General features: G+C 36.5%; 2 protein-coding genes across 11 annotated transcripts in view; one reads left to right on the top strand and one right to left on the bottom strand.

Moving 5' to 3' along the window:
- The window catches only part of LOC106085105 (receptor-mediated endocytosis protein 6 homolog), a 29,119-nt gene extending 23,457 nt beyond the window's left edge, over positions 1-5,662 (top strand). For all 3 annotated transcript variants that reach the window (XM_013249144.2, XM_013249147.2, XM_013249146.2), the window contains exons 6-10: positions 1,625-1,742; positions 1,812-2,386; positions 2,447-2,617; positions 5,122-5,218; positions 5,290-5,662. In XM_013249144.2, coding sequence (XP_013104598.1) covers positions 1,625-1,742; positions 1,812-2,386; positions 2,447-2,617; positions 5,122-5,218; positions 5,290-5,433 — 1,105 coding nt within the window. In that variant the 3' untranslated portion in view covers positions 5,434-5,662. The remainder of the gene's footprint in view (positions 1-1,624; positions 1,743-1,811; positions 2,387-2,446; positions 2,618-5,121; positions 5,219-5,289) is intronic.
- Positions 189-27,749, bottom strand: LOC106085106 (sialin). 8 transcript variants are annotated; one of them, XR_009397909.1, is made up of 5 exons: positions 25,458-27,749; positions 1,063-1,192; positions 686-1,002; positions 583-627; positions 189-529 (listed from the first exon to the last, which is right to left on the bottom strand). XR_009397909.1 is itself a non-coding variant. In XM_059366243.1 (2 exons), exons 1-2 carry the CDS (start codon positions 27,277-27,279, stop codon positions 5,606-5,608), a joined length of 1,857 nt encoding a protein of 618 aa, XP_059222226.1. In that variant the 5' UTR covers positions 27,280-27,749; the 3' UTR covers positions 5,566-5,605. The 8 variants fall into 8 exon arrangements, 1 of the variants encoding a protein (XP_059222226.1); XR_009397907.1 differs by having other exon boundaries at positions 583-1,002; XR_009397908.1 differs by having other exon boundaries at positions 189-627.
- Between the last annotated feature and the right edge of the window lie 156 nt (positions 27,750-27,905).

Here is a 27,905-nt window from a genome sequence, read left to right as displayed (position 1 = left end):
TATGGGACTCAAATGAAATATAGGACTCAAAAGTACTACCTAAAAATAAAAGTGTACCTATCGCGACAATATGGGACTCAAATGAAAGGTATTGAAGAGTAGTATGTGAATATGGTATTAAAAATTGGTTCCAAGTAAACCCAAACCGCCAACCCCAAAATTTGGATTTCAAATGAAAGGTATTGACGAGTTGTTGTTGTAGCAGTTTATTGTGTTCTATCTTTCGTCTGCTTGATTCTGTTGAGTGTCAAGGCCCAGGAACTCTGCGACTAAGATGGGGATCTGGGTCGAGTGGGTCTGGCTGGGCAGTTAAACAGCTGACGTGTTTCGTGCGGTCCCTGGTTACAATCGGGACATACATCTTGCACGTCGGCACCAATCCTTGTTCTTTAGGGGTTGAGACGGCTGCATCTGCCGGAACGTAATTGAGCTAGAACTACTCTGGTTTACCGGGGGAAGTCAATTTCTTCAGGTGCAATGGGAGGCGGTCGTTCTCAAAGGATTACATTCAGCCGGTAACCAAACACAACTATCAAAACAAAAATATATTGAGAATGTATACCACATCTTTAAATTACTCACCTCTACCATTAGAATCCATATAAAAAGTTATTGAAATTTAAACTCCTTAAAAGAATATATTACCAACGAAATACTTGAAATTGCAGCTGTGTTTGCTGCTTACCATTTGTTTAAATTTTGTAAACATTATCAGCTGTTTGCTAATAATCAGGGTTGCCAAATTTTTTAATTACTTGTGATTCTTACTCTCCAGGGTGTTTAAAGCAATTTCATTTTAAAAAAAATTACTTTTTGTCGCTGTTTTACGATTTGAGCCCATACTGCAATGACACGAATTCGTTATCCACATTCGGTGCGAAATGTCCCCATCTTAAAACTCTACCATAACAGGACTTTGATATCGGCCATTGCAATATAGGGCTAAAATAAATGGTATAAGAGCTTTAAAGAGGGCGCTGCGGATCGGGCCCGTTTCGTTTTCTATAAAATGAAGAATTAAAAAAAAATCTATACACAACAGGATCTGGGGGAATTACTTACGGTCGTCGTTCCATAAAAAGATGACCGGAAAATAAAAAGGTAACATAGTGAATGCAAAGAAGTGTCATTGATAAGAAAGTTGTATTTCATATGGTGTAAAAGAAGGCGCAGCGGAGCGGGCCGGGTTTAGCTATAAATAAAAAAAATTAAATTAAAAAAAAAATATTTTAGAAAATAAAATAAAAAATGTGAGAACAAAGTTTTGTATCAATTTTCCATAAAAATAACAAAATTTAAAAAAAAAAATATGAAAAGAAATGTTTTAAAATAATTTAATGAAAATATTTTTACAAAAACCTTATGAAAATCGAATTTTACCAAATTTGTTATAAAAAAAATTAAATTACAAAAAAAAATTAACATTTTCTAAGAAAAACTAATTTGTATAAATTAATTAAATTTATAAATTTTTTTTTAATATTTTGTTTTAATTTACTAAAAGAAATCTAAAGTCACAATTCACAATAATCTACGTCACAATTAAAAATAATCGAAGTCACGATTCACAATAATCTAAAGATTTGGTTCGTTTTTAATTGTCTTTTCATTCCTTTCTTTGCAGTAATAATCAACATCCCTCCATGCATGACAAAACTTTGACATTCAATATTATAAAGAAAAAGATACGAACTGTACTCTCTAAGACTGATTTGCATTCAGGCGATTTTAGACACACCACTGTAAGTCAACGAAAATACATCCCATCGAAACAAAAACCCCATAACAAATATCTCATTCTTTGTTTACAGCATGCCAACATTTCTCCACTCCTTACATATCTACAGATACAATTGGCCCAGGCAATTAATCTTCAAAATTTCCAACAAATTTCTTATGTTTCTGAGGCCATACGTTGTATTTCGACACTCGATGTGGCACAGCACACTCAAATCATGGCCGAGCTACAAAATGATATGCAGAAAAGGCAAAACTATTTGCAGTATTTAATGCGTTATCGACAAAATCTATTGATGGTTATGGAAAATATCGAACAATTCGAATCGAGACTGCATAGTGAGAGTTTAACCTGCAACCGCTACTTAATGGCAGTTTGCATGCGAATATTCTTTGATAAAAGACAGGATCGATTAAGCACGTTTCAGGAAGATTTTGCCCGTCTTACAGTGTCCGATGATAAGGTGGATTTAATTGAGGAATTCCTCGATAGCCTTATTGAAGAGCTGGTGGCCCCAGGGGGTATACTATATGGTATGCCCGAGTGGCAAGTCATAGAGTCACGTTTATCGCTGGAGCGCATACTACTGCAAAATATGTATCAACAAGTTATGTTTCCCAATGAAGATGCAGATCTGTCGAGAGATAGGTAAGTTAAGAGCGTTTCAAAATAAAAAACTTATTCATTGTTTTTATATTTTGTTTACAGTGTTCTATCTGAGCATATACGCAAGCTACAAAATGTTATAACACCATCGCATCCGGCTCTACGCATACCACAAATGTATTTATCTGAAGCCCCTTGGAGTTTTGCCCAACAACAGTTGAAATTTATATCGGCTTATAAAACTCCCCGAGAAAAACTGCAATGTGTTGAAAGGTAGGTTAAGCTTTTTTGACATGGCCTAACGGCTTGAAATCACGAAAGTTGCTTGTGACTCTTATATTTATTTCGTCACGTCGCATAGTATTGCCCCGGTGGACTAAAATGCAAAAATTAAAAGTATTAAATATTTTACTAATCTTTGAAAAAAACACTTGAAATAAGAATTTTTTTTTGAGGCCCCCTAACTAATCGGAGCTTTGGTTTTTAACAAATGAATTTTATATATTTTGGGAAGGTGCAAGTCAGAGAACTGCATGACATCAAAAATTTGGCGCTCAATAGCCACTTTGGCCAAAGCAAATGTCTGTATCGCATGCCATATAAAAACAAAGTTATCTAGAAACACACGCACACATACAATAGAGTACGAGTTGCGCGAACGTTTTAGTAATCGTTCAGTGGATGTGATTGTCAATTTGGTTGACGGACAACGTGTGTTATTTGCAAATGAGCACCACTCAGATGAGTGCCATATGAAGCCAAAGCAAGCAGAGTAATGAGACATCACGTTTTGTTGGTCGGCAAAAGAACAAAAACGACTCCCTTGTTTTTTAGCACCAACTTTTTTGCTCAGAATTGCTTTTTTTCAGTGACGTACGTGCTGCCTGTCTCCGTCTGTTCAAAAGTGACAGACTTCCTTTCAGCTTTCATATCTTTGAACGGAAGCTGTGCGTGTGTGTCTTTTATTCTGTTATGGTCAATGTGAGCCCTCGTGAGTATTGCTCAAAATGTAAAATTTGGCCAACAATCATTTTATGCTCATTAGCAAAAACACAACGAATTCAAAGGAGTATTTTCTGTTTTGGTCGTTTGTTTGATTTGTTGTTATTGTTGTTGTAGCAGTGTGTTGTACACTGAGGCGGATTGAACGATTATAAGGTGTAATCTTTTCATTCGCTGCACGTCTACCATGTGCACTTATTTTTAAGGTGGCTTGTTGCGGTTCTTTGATGCAGATTGACACCATAACCCGCGTTAACTCCATACCACCCCATGCCTTCCGGGATCACCCGGGTCTTCGGCTGTAGGATCGTATTATGATCAAGCTATGGTTAAGGGTCTAAGGCCCCTAAAAGCCACATTTATTATCCGATTTCGAAATTTGGTACATTAAGTTGTGTTAGGCCATTCGACATCCTTCTTCAATTTGGCCCATATCAGTCTAGATTTGGATATAGTTGCCATATAGACCAATCTCACGATTTAAGGTTTTACCGATTTTGCCAAAATTTGGGACAGTAAGTTGTGCTAGGCCCTTCGACATCCTTCTTCAATTTTGTGCAGATCGGTTCAAATTTGGATATAGATGCCATATAGACTGATCTCTCGATTTAAGGTTTTGGGCCCATAAAAGGCGCATTTATTGTCCGATGTCGCCGAAATTTGGGATTGTGAGTTTAGTTTAGCCCGTCGATATCTTTCTGCATTTAAGGTTTCCCGATTTAAGGTTTTGAGTCCATAAAAGGCGCTTTATTGTCCGATGTCACCGAAATTTGTGACAGATCGGTTCTTAAATTTGGCTCAGATCGGTTCAGATTTGGATATAGCTGCCATATAGACCGATCTCTCGATTTAAGGTTTTGGACCCATAAAAGGCACATTTATAATCCGATTTCGCTGAAATTTGACACAACGATCAGTGGAATTTGACACCATATACGATCGACATCCGTATCGTTTATGGTTCAGATCGGTCCCTATTTTAATATGGCTACCAAAAAGATCAATATTTGTTCTACAAAATTAAACAATGACTTGTTTATTATTAGACCACTTAATATCCGTGTCGAATTTGGTCCAAATCGGACCATATTTCGATATAGTTGCTATGGGGGCATAAATTATGCATTTTTAACCAGATTATGATGCAAGGTGGTTTACATATATAGCCGAGGTGGTGGGTTTGGAGGAGGTTACCGTAGCGCAGAGGTTAGCATGTCCGCCTATGACGCTGAACGCCTGGGTTCGAATTCTGGCAAGACCATCAGAAAAGATTTTCAACGGTGGTTTTCCCCTCCTAATGCTGGCAACATTTGTTGCCAGTTTTCAACGGTGGTTTTCCCCTCCTAATGCTGGCGACATTTGTGAGATACTGTGCCATGTAAAACTTCTCTCCAAAGAGGTGTTGCACTACAGCACGCCGTTCGGACTCGGCTATAAAAAGTAGGCCCCTTATCATTGAGCTTAAACTTGAATCGGACTGCACTCATTGATATGTGAGAAGTATGCCCCTGTTCTTTAGTGAAATGTTCATGGGCAAAATTTGTATTTTGGTGGGTATCCAAAGTTCGGCCCGGCCGAACTTAACGCCTTTTTACTTGTTCGAGTTTACTTTTAATTTTTATAGCGCACAACAAGCAGATTGCTGGTTAGGTGTATATCCATAGTAGCATGGGGCGTATTAATATCCGCACCCTCTTTTAAAACTCACCTAACCTAACCTTTATAGCTGTAGTATAACATGGAAAATTTAATCAGTTACTATTTTTGTTTTACAGATGTATATCGAGTATCATAAATTTGCTGCATATGTCAAGCGCTAGAGTACCAGCAACCGATGACCTTTTGCCTGTGCTCATTTACGTTGTAATTATGGTAAGTTTCATAGTTTTAAGCAAATGTTTTAGTTAAATTTTAACCTACTTTTCCCATATTTTCTTTTACAGGCTAATCCTCCTTATTTGTTATCGACTGTCGAATATATCAGTTGTTTTATTGGCAGCAAACTAGATGGTGAGGAGCATTTCCATTGGACACTATTCGATTCAGTGGTGAAATTCATTAAGACCATGGATTATTCTGAGCATTAAATGAAGTAGTTATGTGTCCAGTCGAACGTGTTTCATTTTTTCCAAATAGTTGCATATTGTTTGAACATTTTTTTCTTATTTTATTTAAACACTAACAGCCGTATTCACAAGACTTAATTAAGCCTTAAAATAGGGTTTTTCAACTGTTCTATAAAGAAAAACTCAAATAAACCTATTTCAAATCTGCATGAAGTTTTGTGCATACCGCTGTCAGAACAAAAAACAAAAACAGTTTTGTTAATAAGTATGTATGTATTTTTTTTTTCTTGTAGTTTATGGATTTGTTATGATGTTTGTATAAAATATATAATATAATAGAAAAACAAAAACAATAATAATATATATATGTTAGGTAAAGCATTAATTTTAGAATATTTTTAAGTGTTTATTTATTATTATTAATTATGATTAATTTACTATATTGTATACAAGTAACAAAAAAAAAGGAACAATACAAACCCCCAAGCAATAGTCGATGCAATGAAGAAAAGTTTTTTAAAAATATTTTCTGCATGTTTGAATGTTGTCGGATGCGATATTAATTATTTTTACAAGTTTTTCCTTCTCCTACACAAGTTATAATCATGATGTATTTTTTTTATTTTCTTTATATATATAAAACGGTATTATATTTAAAATGTCTATACATCCACCACGATTTATTGAATAATATTAAATATTTTTCGATATTTATTATATACATATACTTACAATAATAATAACAACAACAACAACTACTACTACATTAACTACGAATATACAACATCAAAAAAAAAGATGATAAAAGAAAATCACATATTTAATATTTACATATATATATAATACATGAGATATATAATATTAACCGTTTATGATTAATTTATTTGCGCTTTCTGATTATAAAATAATAAATAAATTAAACCGAAAAAAAAACATAAAAACCAGATAATACATTTTTTTATTCGAAACCAGATTGAAGGAAAATTTCTATAAAAAACAATTGCCCTTACTTTGTCGTATTGTCATTTTAATTGCTTATATCAAGGAGGCACTTATCCATCAACAAATCATCGTGTGGTTGCAACAATTAAAAATGATGTGTTTTGATGTGTTACCCGCATTCAATCTATCTTCGCTCAATCTTAGCTTTAATTAATACAAATTTCCTTTCCTTTCATAACAACACATAGTAATGAATTCAACTTTAATTAGCTGTTATCGCTGCAAGAGCAATTGAAACAATAATTGTTATCCATCACAAGATGTACTGCTACTCTATTGTACGTCAGTCATTTAATCTGTCAGCCAACTATTGGGACACATGTTGCATCACCAATACGTAGTAAAAAGTTCAACTTTGTTTAAGAACGAATGAATATTTATTTGTTTTTTTTTTCATTATTTTATAAAAATTGAATTTTCAAAAAACTGGTTTAATGGCCTGGAGAAATATTTCTACAGGCGCCATCATCGACATTGTAGACACATCAAGGTAACAAGTTAGATCAGTAAATTGATATATGCACATACACACATACATATGTACATACCAAGTTATAGTACCTTGTGTTAACTATCGTTATCTGAAACTTAAATGGTACAAAATTTTACAAGTTCGAGCGGGCCGAATCTTATATACCCTCCACCATGGATAACATGTCAAGAAGAAGTGTGCACGCATGACATAATTACCAGGTAGTGTACTGTTAACAGCTGAATACCAATTTTTCTCGCGAAGTACACTATCTGTCAACGAGTTTTGGTTGTGTGTGTTTATTATGGTTAAGAACCATGACACACACAAACAACGAAAAATGACGCGAACTAGGAACATACACAAAATCAGAGTTGCTCTCATCACTGATTATGACAGATAGTGCACTCAATGTTTTGTTGTTGGGCAACTGCCACTAACTGTAAATGAACACATCTTGTGTGCACGTGAGTCGTGAGTTTCGTCACGCGTGAGTCACGTGATTCGTGAGTGAGATCCAAATCCAATCACGTGATTGGGCGTGACCGTGATTGAACTAAAATTCTTCGTGAGTGAGTTAAATCATGCTCACGACCAATGTTGCCACTCGAGAAAATTATTTCCTACCAACATTTAAGAAAATTCCTACCAAACCCAACCAAAACCTGTCAAATGTTCTACAGGCCATAAATGGCATATATGTTTTCATACCCACCACCGAAGAGTTAGCCGTTTTTTCCACGCTACAAAGAACTAGATCGTCGCTATTCATATGGGATCTATACATGTCGTTGAAAAATGTCGTATATCTTGATATAGCACCCTTTATACCGATCTCCCGATAAGAAATCTTGAGTTCGGAAAGTTGTAGTTTTGTCCCAATTTCCGATTTAAATGTTTGAGCCCAAAAATTCACTTTACTACCCATATTCGGTGTTACAGTGAGTTCCATGGAACCAAGATATATTCATTTACAGGTAGTGGCAGTTGCCCAACAACAAAATATTGAATGCACTATCTGCCAAAATCAGTGATTAGTTGAACCCTGATTTTGTGTATATAACCAGTTCTCGCTATTTTTGGGTATTTGTTTGTGTTATAGTTCTTAACTATAATACACACACACACACAACCAAAGCTCGTTGACAGATAGTGCACTATGCGAGAAAAAATTGTACTCAGCTACTTACGGTACACCAAGATATATTCATTTACAGGTAGTGGCAATTGCCCAACAACAATATATTGAGTGCACTATCTGTCAAAATCAGTGATTCATTCTTCTTTGAATTTATATATGTTGTTAGCTATAATACACATACACTACCAAAACTCGTTGAAAGATAGTGTACATCGCGAGAAAAAATTTTACTCAGCTGCTTACGATGCACTACCTGGTAATTATGTCATGACGGTACACTACCTTGTAATTATGTCAGGCTGAGCAAAATAGTAGCGACATGTCGCTGCATCAGGATGAATTTCGCACAATTTTTATCGCAAATGTTATTGAATGTTCACGAAATGGGCCGATTCAACTCTGTTGTGTGTTGTTGTTTGACTTTCTTTTGTGTTCTGACAAAGAAAAAAGACTGTGTCGGATTTCACAATAATAGACATTTTCGCTGTGAATGAAGTCAGTATTAGGCTTAATGGCGAAATATTCAGTTTTGCTTTTTTAACTACCTTAAATGTTGTTGTTACTTTTTTTATTCTTGTTGCTCAGATGGCGTATAACGAACTCATACTGCATCATCCCATTATAAACACCTGATTTAAGGAAGTGAAAGTTAATGTGCGCACATATTACAACTTTCTTTAAGAAGTAGAAGGTATGGTGTTATGGCATGCTATGTTAAGTGACAAAAAGAAATGAAAACAGAAGGTCTGTTTAAAGGCCTTACACCTTCTTAAAAGCCTAAGGCTTAATACGAATGAAAAATCAGAACTAACGGAGGCCTTTTAAATGTAGCTCATTAAAGGCTTCAAACAGGCCTGAATTCGGCAATCACCTTCTCATTTTGCCGCTGGTTAAGCCCATGGGCTTGGAAATATTACGTTCACTATCACATGTGCCCAACACTGCTGTAGAGAGTTGGAACATTACAGGTGCAGACTATATATGAGGGTCATTCAACAATGGGATGTTACTTCTAACCATGTTCTTGGGTGTAATTTGCAGCACTTGTGGCTTACTAGCTTTGAGAAATGTTTAAGTCAGCTATCCCCGGTGAAAGGAAGGTCAGTGTCCACGGTTGAGAAGGACCAGGGGCCAAGATTGGCCAATCAGTGCCCTAGTTGTTATATAACATTCCCTTATTCAACGAATTCATAAAGCTTTATAGGTTAAGCCTCTCTTTAGCAATTCTTTTCAATGTATGTACGAGTTAATGTACACTTTTTGTTGTAACAGTTGTCATCCATGCACATGTGTATATTAAAACGTCAGAATGAAATGAATAAGTGTTTTTTCATACGAAAAGCTGTCAATTTTACACATACTTGCTAATTAATGGCGTAAGAAAGGCGTCGTCAGTTAACGGAAATTGTACTTCCCATTCAACGGAATTTGTAGGCAAAACTGTTTCAATATTTACCCATAACCAAACGAACGAGCTCTTTAGAAAAAAAAAGAGATTTAAGGAACTCCATTTAAATGCCAATAAACAACTTGGTTCTAAACAATCGCAAAATAATTATTGTTGTTTTTATTAACTGGCATGAGCATTCAAATTCTTTACATGCCAATTGAGATTGTCATGTGTAAAAAAAACAACAAATTTTACAAGTTATGCCTACTTTCGAACTTGGCTATAAAAAAGAGACTAACTACCATTGCGATAAAGATTGAATCGGACTGTTTGTATTCATATTAGAGAAATATCCCTCTATTTCTTAATGGAATATTCTTGGGAATATTTGCAATTGTTTCGATCGGTCTATATGTGGCCTTTTTGGCTGGTTGGAAAGCCCCACAGACCCTTATCCACGCTGTGTCAGATTCGTGTTTTTGGATTACTATAAGGGTGCAAACAAAAATTCGAATTGCGTGCGTTTTACATATGATTAATTGCTATTTTTTTCTTTTGTATTTATAAACCGCAAAATCACAGTATGATTTAAAATACTCGAGGTGTTTTATGAAAATCCGTCAATTGATAAGCAACACCAGGCAAATCCCAATGACTGACTATGTAAATAAAATTAGTGGTGAGAAAAAGGCTTCACAATACACCCTCATCAAAAGTCGGGGTATATGCATTTTGTCATTCCGTTTGCAATATATAGAAATATCAATTTCCAATCCTAAGATGATCTAGCCATGCCCGTTCGTCTGTCTTTTATCATAGGGTTAAATTAAGGCCCCCATAAAAAAAACTTACATATCCTTATCGAATATGGTGCATTACATATCCTTTTCGAATATGGTGCAGATCGGACGATACTTTGATATAGTCGTCATATATGCCGAGATTCTAATTTGAGGTGTGACACAAAGTTTCGAGATGTCTTTCTCCACTTGATCTTTCCAGATTTTCTTTGTCTCTGCAGGAGAATGTGTCTGTACCAAAGCCATCGGGTTGATATTTGATTCTTTGGTAAAATGTCCAGACCTCATTTTGATTTGCTCACACTCACGTCTTTCCATTTCTCTTTAACCAAAACTCGAATTATAGTGCACTTCGCTAGAAAAGTGTACTTAGCTGTTAGCTGCTGTTAGCACTACTTGGTCATTATGTCATGCCTTGCTGAAAGCGCAACCGCCAAGGCGAATTTAAAAAGGTCATCTCTCATTCAGTTTGCATTCTCTTTGTTATAAGGTTTGTTCGCGATCTTTTCCAGTAAAAATTTGCAGGAGAGTTAGAGCCATTTTACTCTTTTGAAAAATTTGCAAGCAAAAGTACGTGTACGACTTCCAGTGAAAATTTGCAGAAAACAGCTGATTTTTGTTTTGCTTGGCTTTTATTTGCTTGCATGAAACATATTTTTTTGAAATAAAAAATGCTGGCTATACTTGTGAGGTACTTTGGCTAGAATGACTAGAAGGGGAGCCATTCGTACATCCGTGATCTCCATGCCGCTGAACAACTATCACAAATCACCCTGAAATCCCATGGCAACCAGTGTACAACACACTGCCGCAACAACAACAAAAACCGTGCACGAAGCTACGAATGTCATCTGTGGCACCAAGTCGCGCAAGGCGCTGGTTCCAGACAGAATCTCTATGCAGATGCTGAAGAATTTGGATCTGCTTGGAGTCGATTACCTTACAACTGTCCTCAGCCTATCCGAACTCTATTATAGTACCCGATGTTTGGAAGTGTGATCCCGCTGCTGAAACCTGGAAAGGACACGAGCAAGAGGGAGTCGTACAGACCGATCTCCCTTCTTTCATAAGTAGCCAAGGCGCATGAGGTCTACTCCTTCCGCTCCTCTCGTTGGACCTTGGACTAACCATCTAATGCTTCTGGATATTGTGGCTAGACAAAATTGCTACAACCAATGGTTGTGAGGCTAAGGGAGCTTTCTATTTGGTCATGTGGCGGCTACGGACACTTTGTTATCATTGAAGATATCTGTATCCGTTCACAATTGGCAGACTAATTTGTACTAATTTATTCTAATCCCACTGTGCTTCACTTGTTTAACTGCCAAGCTCCCCACTCAATTCCATGGCAGCATCTTCCCTCCTTAACAAATTCAAACGAAAGGTGCTGGTTTCATCGTAGCTCTCCGATGGGTATGATTCCACTAAAATACCTTAAGAAACCGATCATTGCTCTTTTCTTGGTGTCTGGAAGGATACAATGTTTTAATTTTTCAAGATTTTCCAAATAATTCCGCAAATTTTGCACTTACCTTACCGAGTTTTCTGTATCTAAACACTAGCTTACACAAAATCAAAGTTGCTCTCATCACTGATTTTGACAGATAGTTCACTCAATGTGCTGTTGTTGGGCAACTGCCACTTCCTGTAAATGAATATATCTTGGCTGCTACCATAAATCATCATCAAAAGTAAATAAAAATGAAACAAATTTAATAATGGCCAATAAACAATATTTATATTTTTACTAATTCTGCCTTTTTCATTTTGGCGCCAACCTTTGTATTTTCATGTAACCGCTGCTTTTCTTAAAACAGCTGACCTTTACAAAACATCTGTTCAAAGTTTTAAATTTCTGCTAGCAAAAAAAGTCCCAGTAGAAATTTCCAGGTTCTCTATTTTCGAGCTGTCAAAATTTTTTTTCAAAAATCTCTCTCGCGCTCTCTTCTGCTGGCAAATAAAGTACGACTGCCAGTAAAAATTTGTGCAAATTTGCAAAAATTTTTGAGTTTCCGAACACAGCTATTATCTTCTTTTTCGCATATTCTCTGCTCATGTACGCACACGTATACACACACGCACACAAATTTCTTTATGTGTGTTGGCAAAACTTCGATCAGCTTGATGACAAGATGGCGGATTGCACAATATGATTTGTGGTTGTTGTACAAATGAGACCACCTTTAATTGTTTCGCCATGCGCTAGCGCCTTCATGAGTGTTCGACACGGCGCCTTGCCGCCATTGAGCTATACTCCACGGGATCTCACAAAGTAGCAGAAGGTATCCCCACGCAGGGGTCATATCGACCGATCAACCGATTAAGGGTCTGAGGCCCTTACATTTTTTTAACCGATTTCGCCAAAATTTGAAAATGTGAGTAGTTTACGCCTTCCAACATAGGACCCAAATATGGGTCAGATCGGACTATATTTAGGTTTAACTGCCATGTAGACCGATCTGCTGATAAACGGTCTGATGCGCAAGCTTTATTTTTTAATCGATTTCGCTGAAATTTGAAACATTGTGTAGTTTTACGCCTCCCAACATAGGACCCAAATATGGACAATGGACAGATCGGACTATATTTAGATATAGCTGCCATATATACCGATCTGCCGATAAAGGGTATGAAGCCCATAAAAGCTTTATTTATTACCCGATTTCGCTGAAATTTTAAACTGTGGGTTATTTTAAGCCTACTGACATCTGATCTAAATATTTTGAAATGGACGATTAATCAAATCGGCTTTCTATCTTGGTAATGCGTAATAAGCTCAACAATAGAGAATTATGAATGGTGGTTTATTCACACTTTAAAAAAGAAAAGTTAAAAAAAAAACATTTCCATGTTCTGATACGGATCAAAGATCATTTACATCTTTTCCACACATATAAATGAAGCGATCGATTGATTTAACCTCCGACATATATATACATATATAATAATAATATACATATATAACTACGTACATATATGTGTAATTTGAGTTTAATCTCATTCCGAAAATCAAAAACTGTGAGAATCGCAAAACAAAAATAAACGTCTTGAAATTTCGTCTTTGAAAACAGGAGACAAATTAACAGAAGAACTTTCTAATGAGTGGGGAAGTACTACACTTAGAAAAATAAATCAATCGCGAAACAATCAAAATCCGAGGTCAAAATTGATCACAACTTAAGGAAATATTTTTCTCGTGGAGACCACTATTGCGCCAAGATTAGCACGTCCGCCTATAACACTAAACGCCTAGGATGGAATTGTGGCGAGACCATCAGAAAAAAATTTTACCTGTGGTTTTTCGCTCCTTATGCTGCGACATTTGCGAGGTACATTGCCATGAAAAAACTTCTTTCCCAAAAGGTGCCGCATTGCGACGCGACGTTCAAACTCGGACTGCACTAATTGATATGTTGGAAGTCATAGCAGACGTCATTGTGCAAAATTTGAGCCAAATCAGATAAGAATTACTTGAGTGTTAATATGTAAAGGGTGATTTTTTTGAGGTTAGGATTTTCATGCATTAGTATTTGACAGATCACGTGGGATTTCAGACATGGTGTCAAAGAGAAAGATGCTCAGTATGCTTTGACATTTCATCCTGAACAGACTTACTAACGAGCAACGCTTGCAAATCATTGAATTTTATTACCAAAATCAGTGTTCGGTTCGAAATGTGTTCATTCACCGTTCAGCGATGAGGCTCATTTCTGGTTGAATGGCTACGTAAATAAGCAAAATTGCCGCATTTGGAGTGAAGAGCAACCAGAAGCCGTTCAAGAACTGCCCATGCATCCCGAAAAATGCACTGTTTGGTGTGGTTTGTACGCTGGTGGAATCATTGGACCGTATTTTTTCAAAGATGCTGTTGGACGCAACGTTACGGTGAATGAACACATTTCGAACCGAACACTGATTTTGGTAATAAAATTCAATGATTTGCAAGCGTTGCTCGTTAGTAAGTCTATTCATGATGAAATGTCAAAGCATACTGAGCATCTTTCTCTTTGACACCATGTCTGAAATCCCACGTGATCTGTCAAATACTAATGCATGAAAATCCTAACCTCAAAAAAATCACCCTTTATAATTGGGAGATCGCTTTATATGGGAGCTACATCTAATTTTGAACCGATTCACACCATACTTGAACGTCATAGTACAAAATTTTAGCCAAATTGGATAATAATTGGGCCCTCTGGAGGCTCAAAAAATAAAATAGGGAGATGGGTTTATATGGGAGCTGTATCAGGCTATAGACCGATTATGACCGCATTTGACACGTACGTTGGAGGTTATAGGAGAAGCCGTTGTTCAAAATTTAAGCCAAATTGGATAATAATTACGCCCTCTAGAGGCTCAAGAAATCAAGACCCCCAAATCGGTTTATATGGCAGCTATATCAGGCTATGGACCAATTTCCACCATACTTCCCACAGTTGTTGGAAGTCATACCGAAACACGTCGTGCCAAAGTTCAGCCAAATCGGATAAGAATTGTGCCCTCTAATGGCACAAAGAGTCAAGATCCAAGATCGGTTTATACAATATGGCCCATTACAATCCCGACCGATCTACACTAATAAGAAATATTCTTGCAAAATGTCAAGCGGCTAACTTTACTCCTTCGAAAGTTGGCGTGCTTTCAACAGACAGACGGGCGGACATGACCAGATCGACATAAAATTTCATGTAGATCAATAATATATACTTTATGGTGCCTTAGACGAATATTTCAAGGAGTTACAAACACAATGACGAAATTAGTATAGCCCCATCCTATTGTTGAGGACATCAGTCTATTTTGAAAAGTGCTATTTTGAAAAGTGATTTTCATGTGTTATTTTTATTATTCGTATCACACTATGTGTGCAACTTTAACAATAGCCAAATTTGACATGTCATAAGACAAGAACATGTAGTGTGATGGCATCTTAAGTACTTCAGCTTTGAGTAACTGTAAACTTCACATGATCAATATTTATATTCAAAACAAAAAACATACGGCCACGTTATTTACATTCCAAAGTAACTGTCACACTCTTATACCGACCGTTACTCTAAATATTAAAATTTATGAAATCAGATGCAGCTTTAAAATGTTCGTCATTAAACAAGCTAAAAATGCATTGCCAAATATTGGATTTGAATCACTATATAGACAAAACAACTTGACATATTAGCTGTGTTCGCGAACTCAAAAATTTGTGCAAACTTGCATATATTTTTATTGGAAGTCGTTCGCGTACTTTATTTGCCAGCAGAAGAGAGCGCGAGAGAGAGAGCAAATTTTAACAGTTAGAAAATAGAGAACCTGCAAATTTCTACTGGGACTTTTTGCCAGTAGATATTTGCAACTTTGAACAGATGTGTTGCAAAGGTTAGCTAAAAAGCAACCGTTACATGAAAATACAAATGCTGACGCTAAAATGGATCATAAAGGCAGAGGTAAGAAAAAATATAAATAATGTTTATTGGTAATTATTAAAATTGTTTCATTTTTATTTACTTTTAATGAAGATTTATGGCAGCAGCTAGTGTTCAGGTACAAAGAACTCGACAAATGAAGTTGTAATTTTCTACATTAGAAGGTTAGTCCAAAATTTGCGGAATTATTTGGAAAATCTTGATAAATGAAAACATTGTATCCTTCCAGACACCAAGAAAAGAGCAATTATCGGTTTTGATGGAATCATCCTCATCGGAGAGCTACGGTGAAACCAACACCGTTATTTTGAATTTTTTAAGGAGGGAAGATGCTGCCATGGGATAGAGTGGGTCTAGCTGGGCAGTTAAACAAGTGACGCACAGTGAGATTAGAAAAAAATAGTGCAAATTAGTCTGCCAATTATGAACGGATACAGATATCTTCAATGATAACAAAGTGTCCGTAGCCGCCACATGACCAAATAGAAAACTCCCTTAGCCTGGTCGTAGCAATTTGTCTAGCCACAATATTCAGAAGTTTTAGTCCAAGGTTGCTTTGTCAGCACACCAAGTGCTGCCGACAAGGGACTTGAGAACGTTGTTTCTACTTTTGTGTACGGTGATGGCATGTAAAGTGGTTGTAATCCTATGCAGCCTTCGAAATGCATGCTGATGCTCGGCGAATACAAATTGTCCAATGGGAGGATCGGAAGGAGTAGTTCCTCATGCGTCTTGGCTACTGATGAAAGAAGACAGATCTGTCTGTACGACTTCCCCTTGCTCGTGTCCTTTCATTTCTTTTTTATTAACCATTCTTTTTAATAAGAAGCATATAAGTTCTATAGAAATATAACATTGATAACACAATCTGAGTAATTCTAAAGTTCTAGTTAAATCTAATATAAAAAAAAATATAAAGTTAACTATAGCCTTTGGCTCCCCAGCCACAAAATTTTAAGAAAAAGACAGCGAGTTAAAGAAGCCGGGTTTCAGTAGCAAAATCACACTGCCCACCTTCAAAACATCGGGTACTATAATAGTGTTCAGACAGGCTGAGGACAGTAGTAAGATTCTCAGCTCCAGGCAGATCCAGATTCTTCAGTATCAGTGTAGAGATTCCGCCTGGTAGCAGCGCCTTGCGTGGCTTGGCGAATGACATTCGTAACTTCGTGCACGGTTAATTCTGATGACTGTCCAGCGGCACGGAGATCACAGCCTTGTCACTCTCGGGTTAATAAATTGACGTTTATCTAAGGTAAATACCTCACAAGTATCGCCAGCATTTTTCATTTTAAAACAATTGTTTATCTAAGCAAGCAAATAAAAAAATCAACCAAAACAAAAATCATCTGTTGGTCTGCAATTTTCACTGTAAGCCGTTAACGTACTTTTGCTTGCAAATCCTGCAAATTTTTACTGAAAAAGTACGCGAACAGACCTAATGCAATAAAAAATCTTAATACCGTTAAACCTGGCCGGCGGTTAACAGCTGTTCGCGTGAGACCACCTTTTTAAATCCGCCTTGCAACCTATCAAGAAATCCTTGAAATCTATCAAGAAAATCTATTCGTTTTTGGTTTGAGTTAATAATGAACAAACTAATAAACCCAAAAGATTTTTTTCTCAGTATACAATGATTCTTGTTTTTATAAAGAAATCAGTTAGATATGCATATCATGTTCCATAAATAACAAAAATATATTAGCTAATTCATCTCATAAGCATTATATGTTTGCTACTTGTCGATTATGAGGCAGAGATACTTGAACATTTGCAGATTTTTTTTTTGCCTGTGTTGTTATTCAAGATGGATATCCAGAGGCGCTGATGGTGTTTAACAAACGAGTCTCATTTGCTAGTATTTCATTAATTATGGATAGACATTTACTTAAGGGGATGCCCATGTTACTAATTAAAGCTCGTTCTTATTAAGTGTTCTATTCCCTGTTGTGTCGTAGACATATATTTTCGGAAAACAACAACAAAAAAGAGAACCCGTTTCATTTAAGTTATGTGTTATCAGATTTTAATTGACGGCAAACATTTTGATGACGGTGGTTATGGTTAGCAAACATCTATCTAATCATTGACATATTTTAATCGGTAGTTTAATTACCGCACTTATTTTCCCACAACTAATTACCATGGCCATATAAATCATATAGGAAAATAGCTAGTAATTTTAGATTTTTGTAGTTTTCGATAATCGGAACCTATGGTAAATATTACAATAAATTATTTATTATGTTTGTTTTTTGCATTTTTTTTTTGTAAACAAACTTTTGGAGAGAACACCCAGTTTAATTTAACACCACTCGAAAGCAAGGAAATGTAATATGACCTTTGCAAAGGCCACCTGCATATGTGCAGTGATAATGCAACCAACGCAGTAGCTGTATTTTATTATACCCTCCACCATAAGATGGGGGTATACTACTTTCGTCATTCTGTTTGTTACTACTCGAAACATTCCTCTGAGACCCCATAAAGTATATATATTCTTGATCGTCATGACATTTTAGGTCGATCTAGCCATGTCTGTCCTTCTATCCGTCGAAAGCACGCTAACTTTTGAAGGGGTAAAGCTAGCCGCTTGAAATTTGCACAAATACTTCTTATTAGTGTAGGTCGGTTGGGATTGTGAATGGGCTACATCGGTCCATATTTTGATATAGCTGCCATATAAACCGATTTGGGGTCTTGACTTTTTGAGATTCTAGAGGGCGCAATTCCTATCCGATTTGGCTGAGATTTTTTACGACGTGTTTCGCTATGACTTTCAATAACTGCGCTAAGTATGGTTCTAATCGGTCCATAACATGATATAGCTGCCATATAAACCGATCTGGAATCTCGACTTTTTGAGCCATTAGAACGCGCAATTCTTATCCGATATGGCTGAAATTTTGTACGACGGATCCCCTCATGACCATCAACATACGTGTTTATTATGGTATGAATAGGTGTATAGCCTGATACAGCTCCCATAAACCATAACTTGATATCGCTCTAATAGCAGAGCAAATCTTTTCTTGAAACCTTTTTTTGTTAAGATGCCGGGAAAACAACTTGTTTGTAGTTTTTTTCATACCCTCCACCGTAGGATGAAGGAGTAAAAATAGGCGCTTTAAATTTTGTACAAATACTTCTTATTAGTGTAGGTCGGTTTGGATTGTAAATGGGCCAAATGCGTCTATGTTTTGATATAGCTGCCATATAAACCGATCTTGGGCCTTGACTTCTTGAGCTTCTAAAGTGCGCAATTCTTATCGATTTGGCTGAAATTTTGCACGTGGTGTTTTGTTATGATTTCCAACAACTCTGTTGAGTATGGTTCAAATCGGTCCATAAAGTAAATTAAATTGACGTGCATCCCATCCATATGGGGTAAAACTCTTGGTATGAGTATTTAACACCATTTTCACAGCTCATTAAATCCGTATTTAAGGCTCTCGTCAGCTAATTTTATAAATGGAAAACAGATGATTGAGCCATTAAATCCGGATTTAAACAGCAGTGTAAACGGGGTTTTTGATTAACTCCAATGGAGTGAGAAAATGAAATTATTTTCACTAGGAATAGTGGATTACGGACTTTATAGATTTTGTAGAACATAATCAGATTTCTACATATAACAAAATAATTGAAGGAACAACCAAGAAAGCTACTAACAAACGGGGAAATATGATCGAATAATCTGCAAGAAAAAATGTAACGCACTACTCTATTTAAGGAGACCACCGTAGCGCAGAGGTTAGCATGTCCGCCTATGACGCTGAACGCCTGGGTTCGAATCCTGGCGAGACCATCAGAAAAATGTTCAACGGTGGTTTTCCCCTCCTAATGCTGGCTACATTTGTGAGGTACTAAAACTTCTCTCCAAAGAGGTGTTGCACTACGGCACGCCCTTCGGACTCGGCTATAAAAAGGAGGTCCCTTATCGTTGGGTAAAACAAGTAAAACAAGTAAAAGCGTGCTATGTTCGGCCACCATGGATTCTGCTAACGTATGTATACAAACTAAATTTGTTTGAAGGGCACAATTTTATTCTATATACCAAATTTCTGTCAAACCAACAAAAAGTAAAGTTTCTAGGAACCGAACAAAGGTAATCGAGAGCCCGGTTTATATGGGAGTAATATGAGGTTATGAACTGGTTTTGACTTTAACTTGTACAGTTGTTGAAAGTCATAAAAGAACACTACATGCAAAATTTCAGCCAAATCGTACAAAAAATGCGGCTTGTAAGAGTTCAAAAAGTCAAATCGGCAGATTGGTTTATATAGCAGGTATATTAGGGTATAGACCGATTTGAACCGTTCTGGGTTGTTGGAACTCATAACAGAACACTATGTGCAAAATTTTAGCCAAATCGGACAAAAATTGTGTGCTCAAGGAGCTCAAGAGGTCAAATCGGAAGATCGGTTTATATGGGAGCTATATCAGGTTATAGATCGAATAGGACCGTCCTTGTTGTTTTAAGTCAACTAAACACTTTGTGCAATATTTTTGCTTAATCGGATAAACATTGCGGCTTTCAGAAGCTTAAGAAGTCAAATCGGGAGATCGACTTATATGGGAGCTATGTCTGGTTATAGACCGACTTGGACCGTAAATGGTTATAGGTCGACCTATCAGGTTATAGATCGATTAGGACCGTCCTTGGTTCAGTTGTTTTAAGTCATAACAGAACACCCTCTGCAAAATTTTAGCCAAATCGGTAAAAAATTGTGGCTTCCAAGGTCTGAAGAGGTCAAATCGGGAGATCGGTTTATATGAGATGTCACTTTTCAAGTACAGCACCGTTATGTTCTAAGCGATTTAAATATGTTTAAAATTAAATTCTATTACTTACTTATTTCTTTTACTGTATTTTTATGATGGATGAAAACAACGAGTGCCCAAATGCTTTAGTTAATATATAGTTCAATGTTGTTTTTTATTTGATTCTTTTTTTCTTTCATTATCGCCTTTGTTGCCTTTTTCGATTTTTTTCATTCAACTTAGCATTAAAACTGTATAGGTATAGTAGTATTATGTATATAAGTATGTTGCATGTAAATGTTCTATTATGTTTGTAAAAAATTAAAAATAAATGTCTTTATTAATTGAGGGAAAAAAGCAATAGGTATATGATTTTGAAAAGAAAATTAAAATGATAAAAAAAAATAAATTACTTTAGAGACCAACCCTTGTACTAAGACCATTACAATGTTCTTTTGCAAACTTACTTTCTAGATTTTCGAAAACTAACGGAAAATGATTTAAAAAGTTTATGGTACTTTGATTTTTGTTTTTGGTTTTAGTGAGTTTATAGTTTGTAATTAAAAAAAAATAAAATTACAAATACTGTTAGAATTAATTTGTAATTATACTTAATTATTCTTATCACACAGCACGTATTTTTTTATATTTGTTTGTTTTGAACGTAAAAAAAGAAACGAAAAACCAAAAGTGGCTATACAGTGTCACTAACATAGTGATTGCTACCCAGAGAGATAGAAAGATAGAGAGAGAGTGTAAGAGAGGGAGAGAGAGCGAGTGAATGTTTTTGATCACATTTATAATATAGTTGTAATAATAATATAACAAATTAACTTATATGTATGTATGTATATACCTATGTAAAGAAATTAAGTAACTTATTGAGAAAGCCGAAATGAATAAAAACAAAAATATACATTTACAATACTTGTTCACTTTCCAAACAAGACTTAACAATAATATTTACATAGATGAACGAACTGTTATTTCTCATTTGTTTTTGTTTTTGTTTTCTTTTTTTTTTGCAATAGCACCTGTTCCATGACAAGTCTTAGTTCCATGTCATTTCACTCGCATTAATTTATAACTACTACTTCCAACAACAAATGAGGTTTATTTTTCCGTTTGTTTCTCTCTTTTTTTTCATTCCACATTGTTAACATTAAGCTGTAAATCTATTACGTTTTATGATTGCCACCTGTTTGCTTTCATGGGAAAGAATAGAATAGTTAGCAAAATTACATGTGTGAGTTTGCCTATGCATTTAAAATCATTGAGGTGAAACTCTTTTGTAATGCAAATATTAATGGGCCTATAGACTTTTGTTACTAAACAAAATTGGCATTGTTATTGAATTGAAATGGCATATAAAAGGAAATTAACGAATGATCTTAAGTGGCCATTAAACTATACTCGCAATCTTGGGGGCTGATTTTATAATTCGGTGGTTGTAGTAAATTGCTCAATTGATACATTTCAAAAAATTGTTTAGTTTTTTGATGGCTAAGACATACTAAAATGACGCTGAACGCCTGGGTTCGAATCCTGGCGAAAATATAAAAACAAGTAAGAGCGTGCCAAGTTCGGCCGGGCCGAATCTTATATACCTTCCACCATGGATCGCATTTGTCGAGTTCTTTGCGCGATATCTCTTTTTAGTCAAACAAAGAATAATGAATAAGACCTGTTATGCTATTGGAGCTACATCAAGTTAAAGTCCGATTCGGATCATCATTAACATTGAAGAAGTCATTGTGTAATATTTCAGTTCATTGTGATAAGAATTGCGTCTTGTAGAGGCTCAAGAAGCAAAATCGGGAGATCGGTTTATATGGGAGCTGTATGAAGCTACAGGTTGATTCAGATCATATTGTACACGTAAGTTGAAGGTCATGGGAGAAGCCGTTGTACAAAATTTCTGCCAAATCGGATTAGAATTGCGCTCTTTAGAGGCTCAAGAAGTCAAGATCCCAGATCGGTTTATATGTCAGCTATATCAAACCATGTACCGATTTGCACCATACTTAGCAAAATTAAGTCATAACAAAACACCTCATGCAATATTTCAGCCAAATAGGATGAGAATTGCGCCCTCCAGCGGCTCAAGAAGTCAAGCTCTAGAATCGATTCATATAGCAGTTATACCAGGTTATGACTGAATTTGAATCATACTTAGCACAGCTGTTGGAAATGACATCGAAATATCATGTGCAAAATAACAGCCAAATCGGATAAGAATTGTGCCCCTAAAAGCTGAAGAAATCAAGGTGGTTGTCTTAGGAATTTGCAACGATTAAGAACTTTATACCTTTAAGGATCGGAAATAGAGTGTTGTTGTTATTGTGTTCACCATCATTGTCAAGTTCTTATGGTGAAGCTTGCTCACCGGTCCATAGGACCGATCGCCCCGGAAACAGATTGTTATAGGTTGTTAAAAGGGCGCCAATAACTCGCCTTGTTATATCGAGCATCATAGACACCCAGTATTTAAGCAAGAGCCGATACTCTCCTCTAGATACCGCTAATTGTATGCGACTAGAGATGCAGCTACTCCATAGAAAGCATTTCATTATCCACAACCTGTGGACGCGCCCGGTAGCTCTCAGCTGTGTTTCTGGTGTTGACGATGAACACGATGGATTGAAAACGAAATAAAAAACAACTTTCGGTTGTGGGCATTTTCAAAATTTTTAAAAATTTTCGGCATTTTTAGAGTAATAATCGGAAAGATGGAAATTTGCTAGCTAAGAATCGGCAAAATGGCAAAAAAATCTGGTATATGTGAACACGATGCTGTGCGAGATAGAGCACACTGCCCTTACTGTAAAAACTATGTACTAGTTTTGTGGCTCTTATCATTAAATGGTAGGCTAAATGTTATGCCATTTTGTTTGAATTTGTGAGGCGAGTTATAAGAATCCCCTTCTAATCTATAGGTATGGTGCATAGAACGAACTTCAAAGTTTCGCCACGTTATTTGATTTTTACGGCACAAAAAGCATATTTTGGATCCAATTTTGATTAAGTCATGAACGAGCGGTGTTATTAGTCTAACTGCATGGTGGGCAGTTCTTTTTTTTTTGAGAGTTTGACACATTCAACCATGGACAGAGATGGGCTCCTACCCAATAAATTCACACACAATGGAAATATATAAAATAACAATAAAACACATATCTCAATTCTATTTGTATTACATATTTTTATAAAACTATGATTTTATCGGCTATTATTGCCCAATAAAAGCTTTCTGTTTAACTCTAATAGCTTTTTGCAATAGCAAATATCATGGCGGAAATGTGTATAATAAACCACAAAAAGAGATGTTACAGCCCAGATTTCTGTTTTATTTTCGAACTAATAACGATCACGCCATATTATCCCACCTTTTATCTAAACAATTTCATATTGGACAATGCAACAATATCTAAGGCAATGGAATGGAAGTCAGCATTTGTTTGTTTTCTCCATCATAAAAAGTAGTTTTTAATTTTTTGAAAATCCTGACCCCGGAAAACTCAAATTACTATTCAAAACCAATGACTGAAATGTTTCAGGTAGAAAAAGATTTATCTTTAAAACGTGAAAACTCCGTGAAAACAAAATAAAAACAAGGAGATAAGTCCCCAGACATCCATATGGTATTATGAAACTTATATTTACGTAAGTGTAGATTACATGTGTCACGTTTCAAATGCCCTTATCATAGAGCAAAAGCATATCTGACCCATTAACAGCAAATAACTTTGTTATTTGTGGGGAATTGTTGAACCATTAATTCATAGGCGGAATAAAATATTTAATGATAAAGAGAGTTTTTTTTTCATATAAGACACATGAAAATTAACACTTGTTATGGCAAGAGTGTAATTAGTACTTGGGTACCAATGAAATATCAAATTTAAGGAGCAAGAGAAGTATGAAGAAAAGTATTTTAAATAATACCCCCTATAATTGAAATTATAACTACGTACATTTCATTAATTAACAGAGGACACCGATTTGTGTTTTAGTTTAATTATAAGCAACCTCCTTTCTATAGCCGTGTCCGAACGGTATGCCGCCTGGTTCAAGTTTAAGCTCAATCATAAGGGACCTCCTTTTTGAAACCAAATCCGAACGGCATGGCACAACTTTTTAGAGTTTTACATTACTGAATACCTCACAAAATTTCCCCTGCGTTAGTAAGGGGATAGCTGATTTTCTCGCTGCGCTTAAAACTCAGGCGTTCTTGGTTTTTTTCAATATGGTGACGAATCCTTTCTAAGCTTACAAACTAAAGTCTCAATAAGTGAAAAAGTGACACAGCATAATGTTAACATAGCAAGATTTTAAATAACAATTAAAAAAAAATTAAAAAATAATTTAAACAAATCATTGTATTTGACAAGGACAAACAAACCAATATCAAAACTTAACATTTCGGCTTTCTTGATACCTAAAAAAACGGCAACTTACAAAAGGATTTGAAAAACTAATCCTTTTTTTTAGAAATTCCTATTGATTGATTGATTTATATCACTATCTGAAATAGAGGCAGTAAGTACTATTTCCTTATATATCCATTATACACACCCCCACCCACACATGGGGTGATAGCGGCCAAACGGCTCAACGCAATTTGTCGGTTGTTACGAGCAACTTATAATGCAACTTATAATTGTGCAATTTGTAATTATGCGGTTATTAATAACCTGTGCTAAGGTTGAAGTGTGGTGAGATGGGGTCATTTAAAACGGGTGACAGAAGTGTTTGGAAAAAAATTCTTTATACAAACTAAACTGTCCACTAATTACAGCGAGTGGGGTTTTTTCTAATAACAAGAACGTTGGTTTTTTCGTTTTTGAATATAGTAACATCAATTAATTGCAATTACATTGAATCGCTAAACAATGGCCCCTTTCTAAGTACGCTATAGGTATGTATCTAAGTAAGTAGGTAATAATATATTGCATTTTTTGAGAATAATATATATATGTATATAACGGCAAATATAAATTAAGTAAATTTGTGTTAGTGTTAATTATATACTAAGCATTGGCTACACTACCATCGATTTTACCAGTTTTTAACATTCTATTATGCTCCGTGTCCTGCGACTCAAACTCGCCGACATCGTCATCATCATCATCATCATCGTCGTCATTAGGTATTATGGTTGTAACGCCAGGCACCGCCGTTCCTGATTCACAGGACACATCACCATTGACCGATGAATCATCAACATTGTCCCATTTTTGTATTTCGGCAGTGCCGTAAATTTGATAGGAACTGTATGTACTTATGGTAACAATAGCGGCCACAATGAACACCGTACGCCATTGATCGATATCGGTGTCTGTCCGAAGGATCATGCCCGAAGCCAAGGGCGAAAGGAATGAGGCCGACATATGTATGGTTTGGCAAAAAGCCAATACCGGTCCGGCAAAATTTGGCGCAATATCCACTATGTTCGCCATGGCTCCAGCATAGGAGGCTGTAATAAAGGACACCGTGATGAACCATATGACCAATAACAGCACAATATCATCTAAGTAGCCAATGGATAGGATCAAAACACCAGGTACAATTTGAGAGAGAGCCGTAAAGAGTTTTCGTATATTTGTCAATGTCATTATGTTTCGATGTAATAGCAAATCCGCAATATAGCAAAAGATCACGGACGATATATAGGAGGAGATGTGCGGCATGCCGGAGAGTACTCCGTTGGCTTCTATATCGAAGTGAAGAATGTTCTTCATAAAATTGGGTCCATTTATAATGAACACATAGTGTATCCAAATGCGGCCAAATGTTGTTATGCCTATGGCCAAGGCGGGTTTCGAGGTAATTATATCTTTCCAAGGCACTTTCTTTCCCAGAGACTTTTTCGTTTCGCTACTGATGTTGATTTCAATATACTCCAATTCTTCGCGCGTTATGCGAGGATGCTCCTGAGGCGTATTGTAAGCCAGCAGAAACCAGAACGCGCACCACAACATACCCAGCGAGCCGGTTGTATAGAACACATATTGCCAACCAAAACGTTTGGTAATAAAGCCACCCAGAACATAGGTGAGGCCGGTGCCAATGCTGAAACCCTGAAAGCTGGACATGAAACGTGAGCGTTCAATCAAAGGTATCCAAAAGCCCACAACGGCATACATGGCCGGCCAGGTGAGGCCCGAGGCACAACCCTGTATCGATCGCAGGGCTATGAGTAGGCCATAATGTATATCAGCACATACCGGCATCAGCAGACTGCAAAGGGCCGTAGCAAACTGTGACCAGCCAAATACCTTCTTAGTTCCAAAGTGCTGTGTGGCTATGCCGCCGAAAACTTGCGATAGCACATAACACCAAAAGAATGAGCTTGTAATAATCGACTGCACCGAGGAGGACCAGTCATAGTAGTCTAGTTCCTGTTCTACTACATGTCCAGCGACATTGACTGGCATTTCGCTACCACCACCACCAGCATTAGCTAGCGGTGGTGTCATTGTTGTTGATGTCGTGCTGTTTACGGAAGTGCTGCTGACCACCCCATTGAGAATATTTTGCAATGTGTCATTGTGAGCACCAACCCCATTGGGGGATACTTTTATCGTTGTTGTATTTGTTGGAGTTGTCATGGCCACTATGGCCAGGTGCATATCGTTGCGCATCATAAACGACACCAGGAATCCCGTCCATGACAGCATATACAGAACAACTCGTGCAGGTACTTTAGCATTTATTTTGTGAACTATACTTAAACAAAAGGGATTCGTCGTCATACTTATTTGTCGTTTGGCCGGAGGAGGCGCTGCCGCTTTATTTTTGTTGTTAACACCACTACCATCATCACCATCGGAGGAGGACATTTGTTTTAACGAATTATATGAGTTGTGCATTTTTCCACGAAAAAAAGAAATTCTACCCTTCTGACCACAAGGCGCTATTTACTTCGCTCCTCCTGCACCTCCTCTTTGTTTATGACAACAAACACTTCTCTAGCGCGGTGCACAACAAATCTAAGAAAACGAAAATTGTTTATTTTGTTTTTTCTTTCCATTGAGAGTAGCAAGGAACGATGGAGTAACGTGTATCACCACACCACACGGACGGCGGACAGACCGACGATGTCTGTCTCTACAAACAAAACACGACGCGTTTTCAGAACTAAACTCTGGCACACACTACACGGCAAACAAGCCAACCAGCTTAACGAAGAGGGCAAACTTAAATGATTTCACAATAATCTAAAAATTCTCTTCTACTCCGGCTGCGACCAGTTCACAATGAGTTTTATTAATTCATTTCATTTTGTATTTATTTTTTTCGCTTGGTGTGTTGTTACACACATGAGATAAAAGCTGTTTGCCTGCACATGTTCGGGGTTGCCAGCCCTATGTGCGATGACGTTTGTCAAAGTTGGTTGCCAACTTAAGCGACTACGTCATTTTTGGTTTTGCAAAGTGTGTCGTGTAAACACAGGTTGAAAAGAACTATTGTACTATGGTTAGGGGGTGTAAATAAG

This window comes from Stomoxys calcitrans, chromosome 4, assembly GCF_963082655.1.
Source record: "Stomoxys calcitrans chromosome 4, idStoCalc2.1, whole genome shotgun sequence".
Taxonomy (NCBI): domain Eukaryota; kingdom Metazoa; phylum Arthropoda; class Insecta; order Diptera; family Muscidae; genus Stomoxys; species Stomoxys calcitrans.
This window is presented reverse-complemented; position numbering and strand designations above follow the sequence as displayed.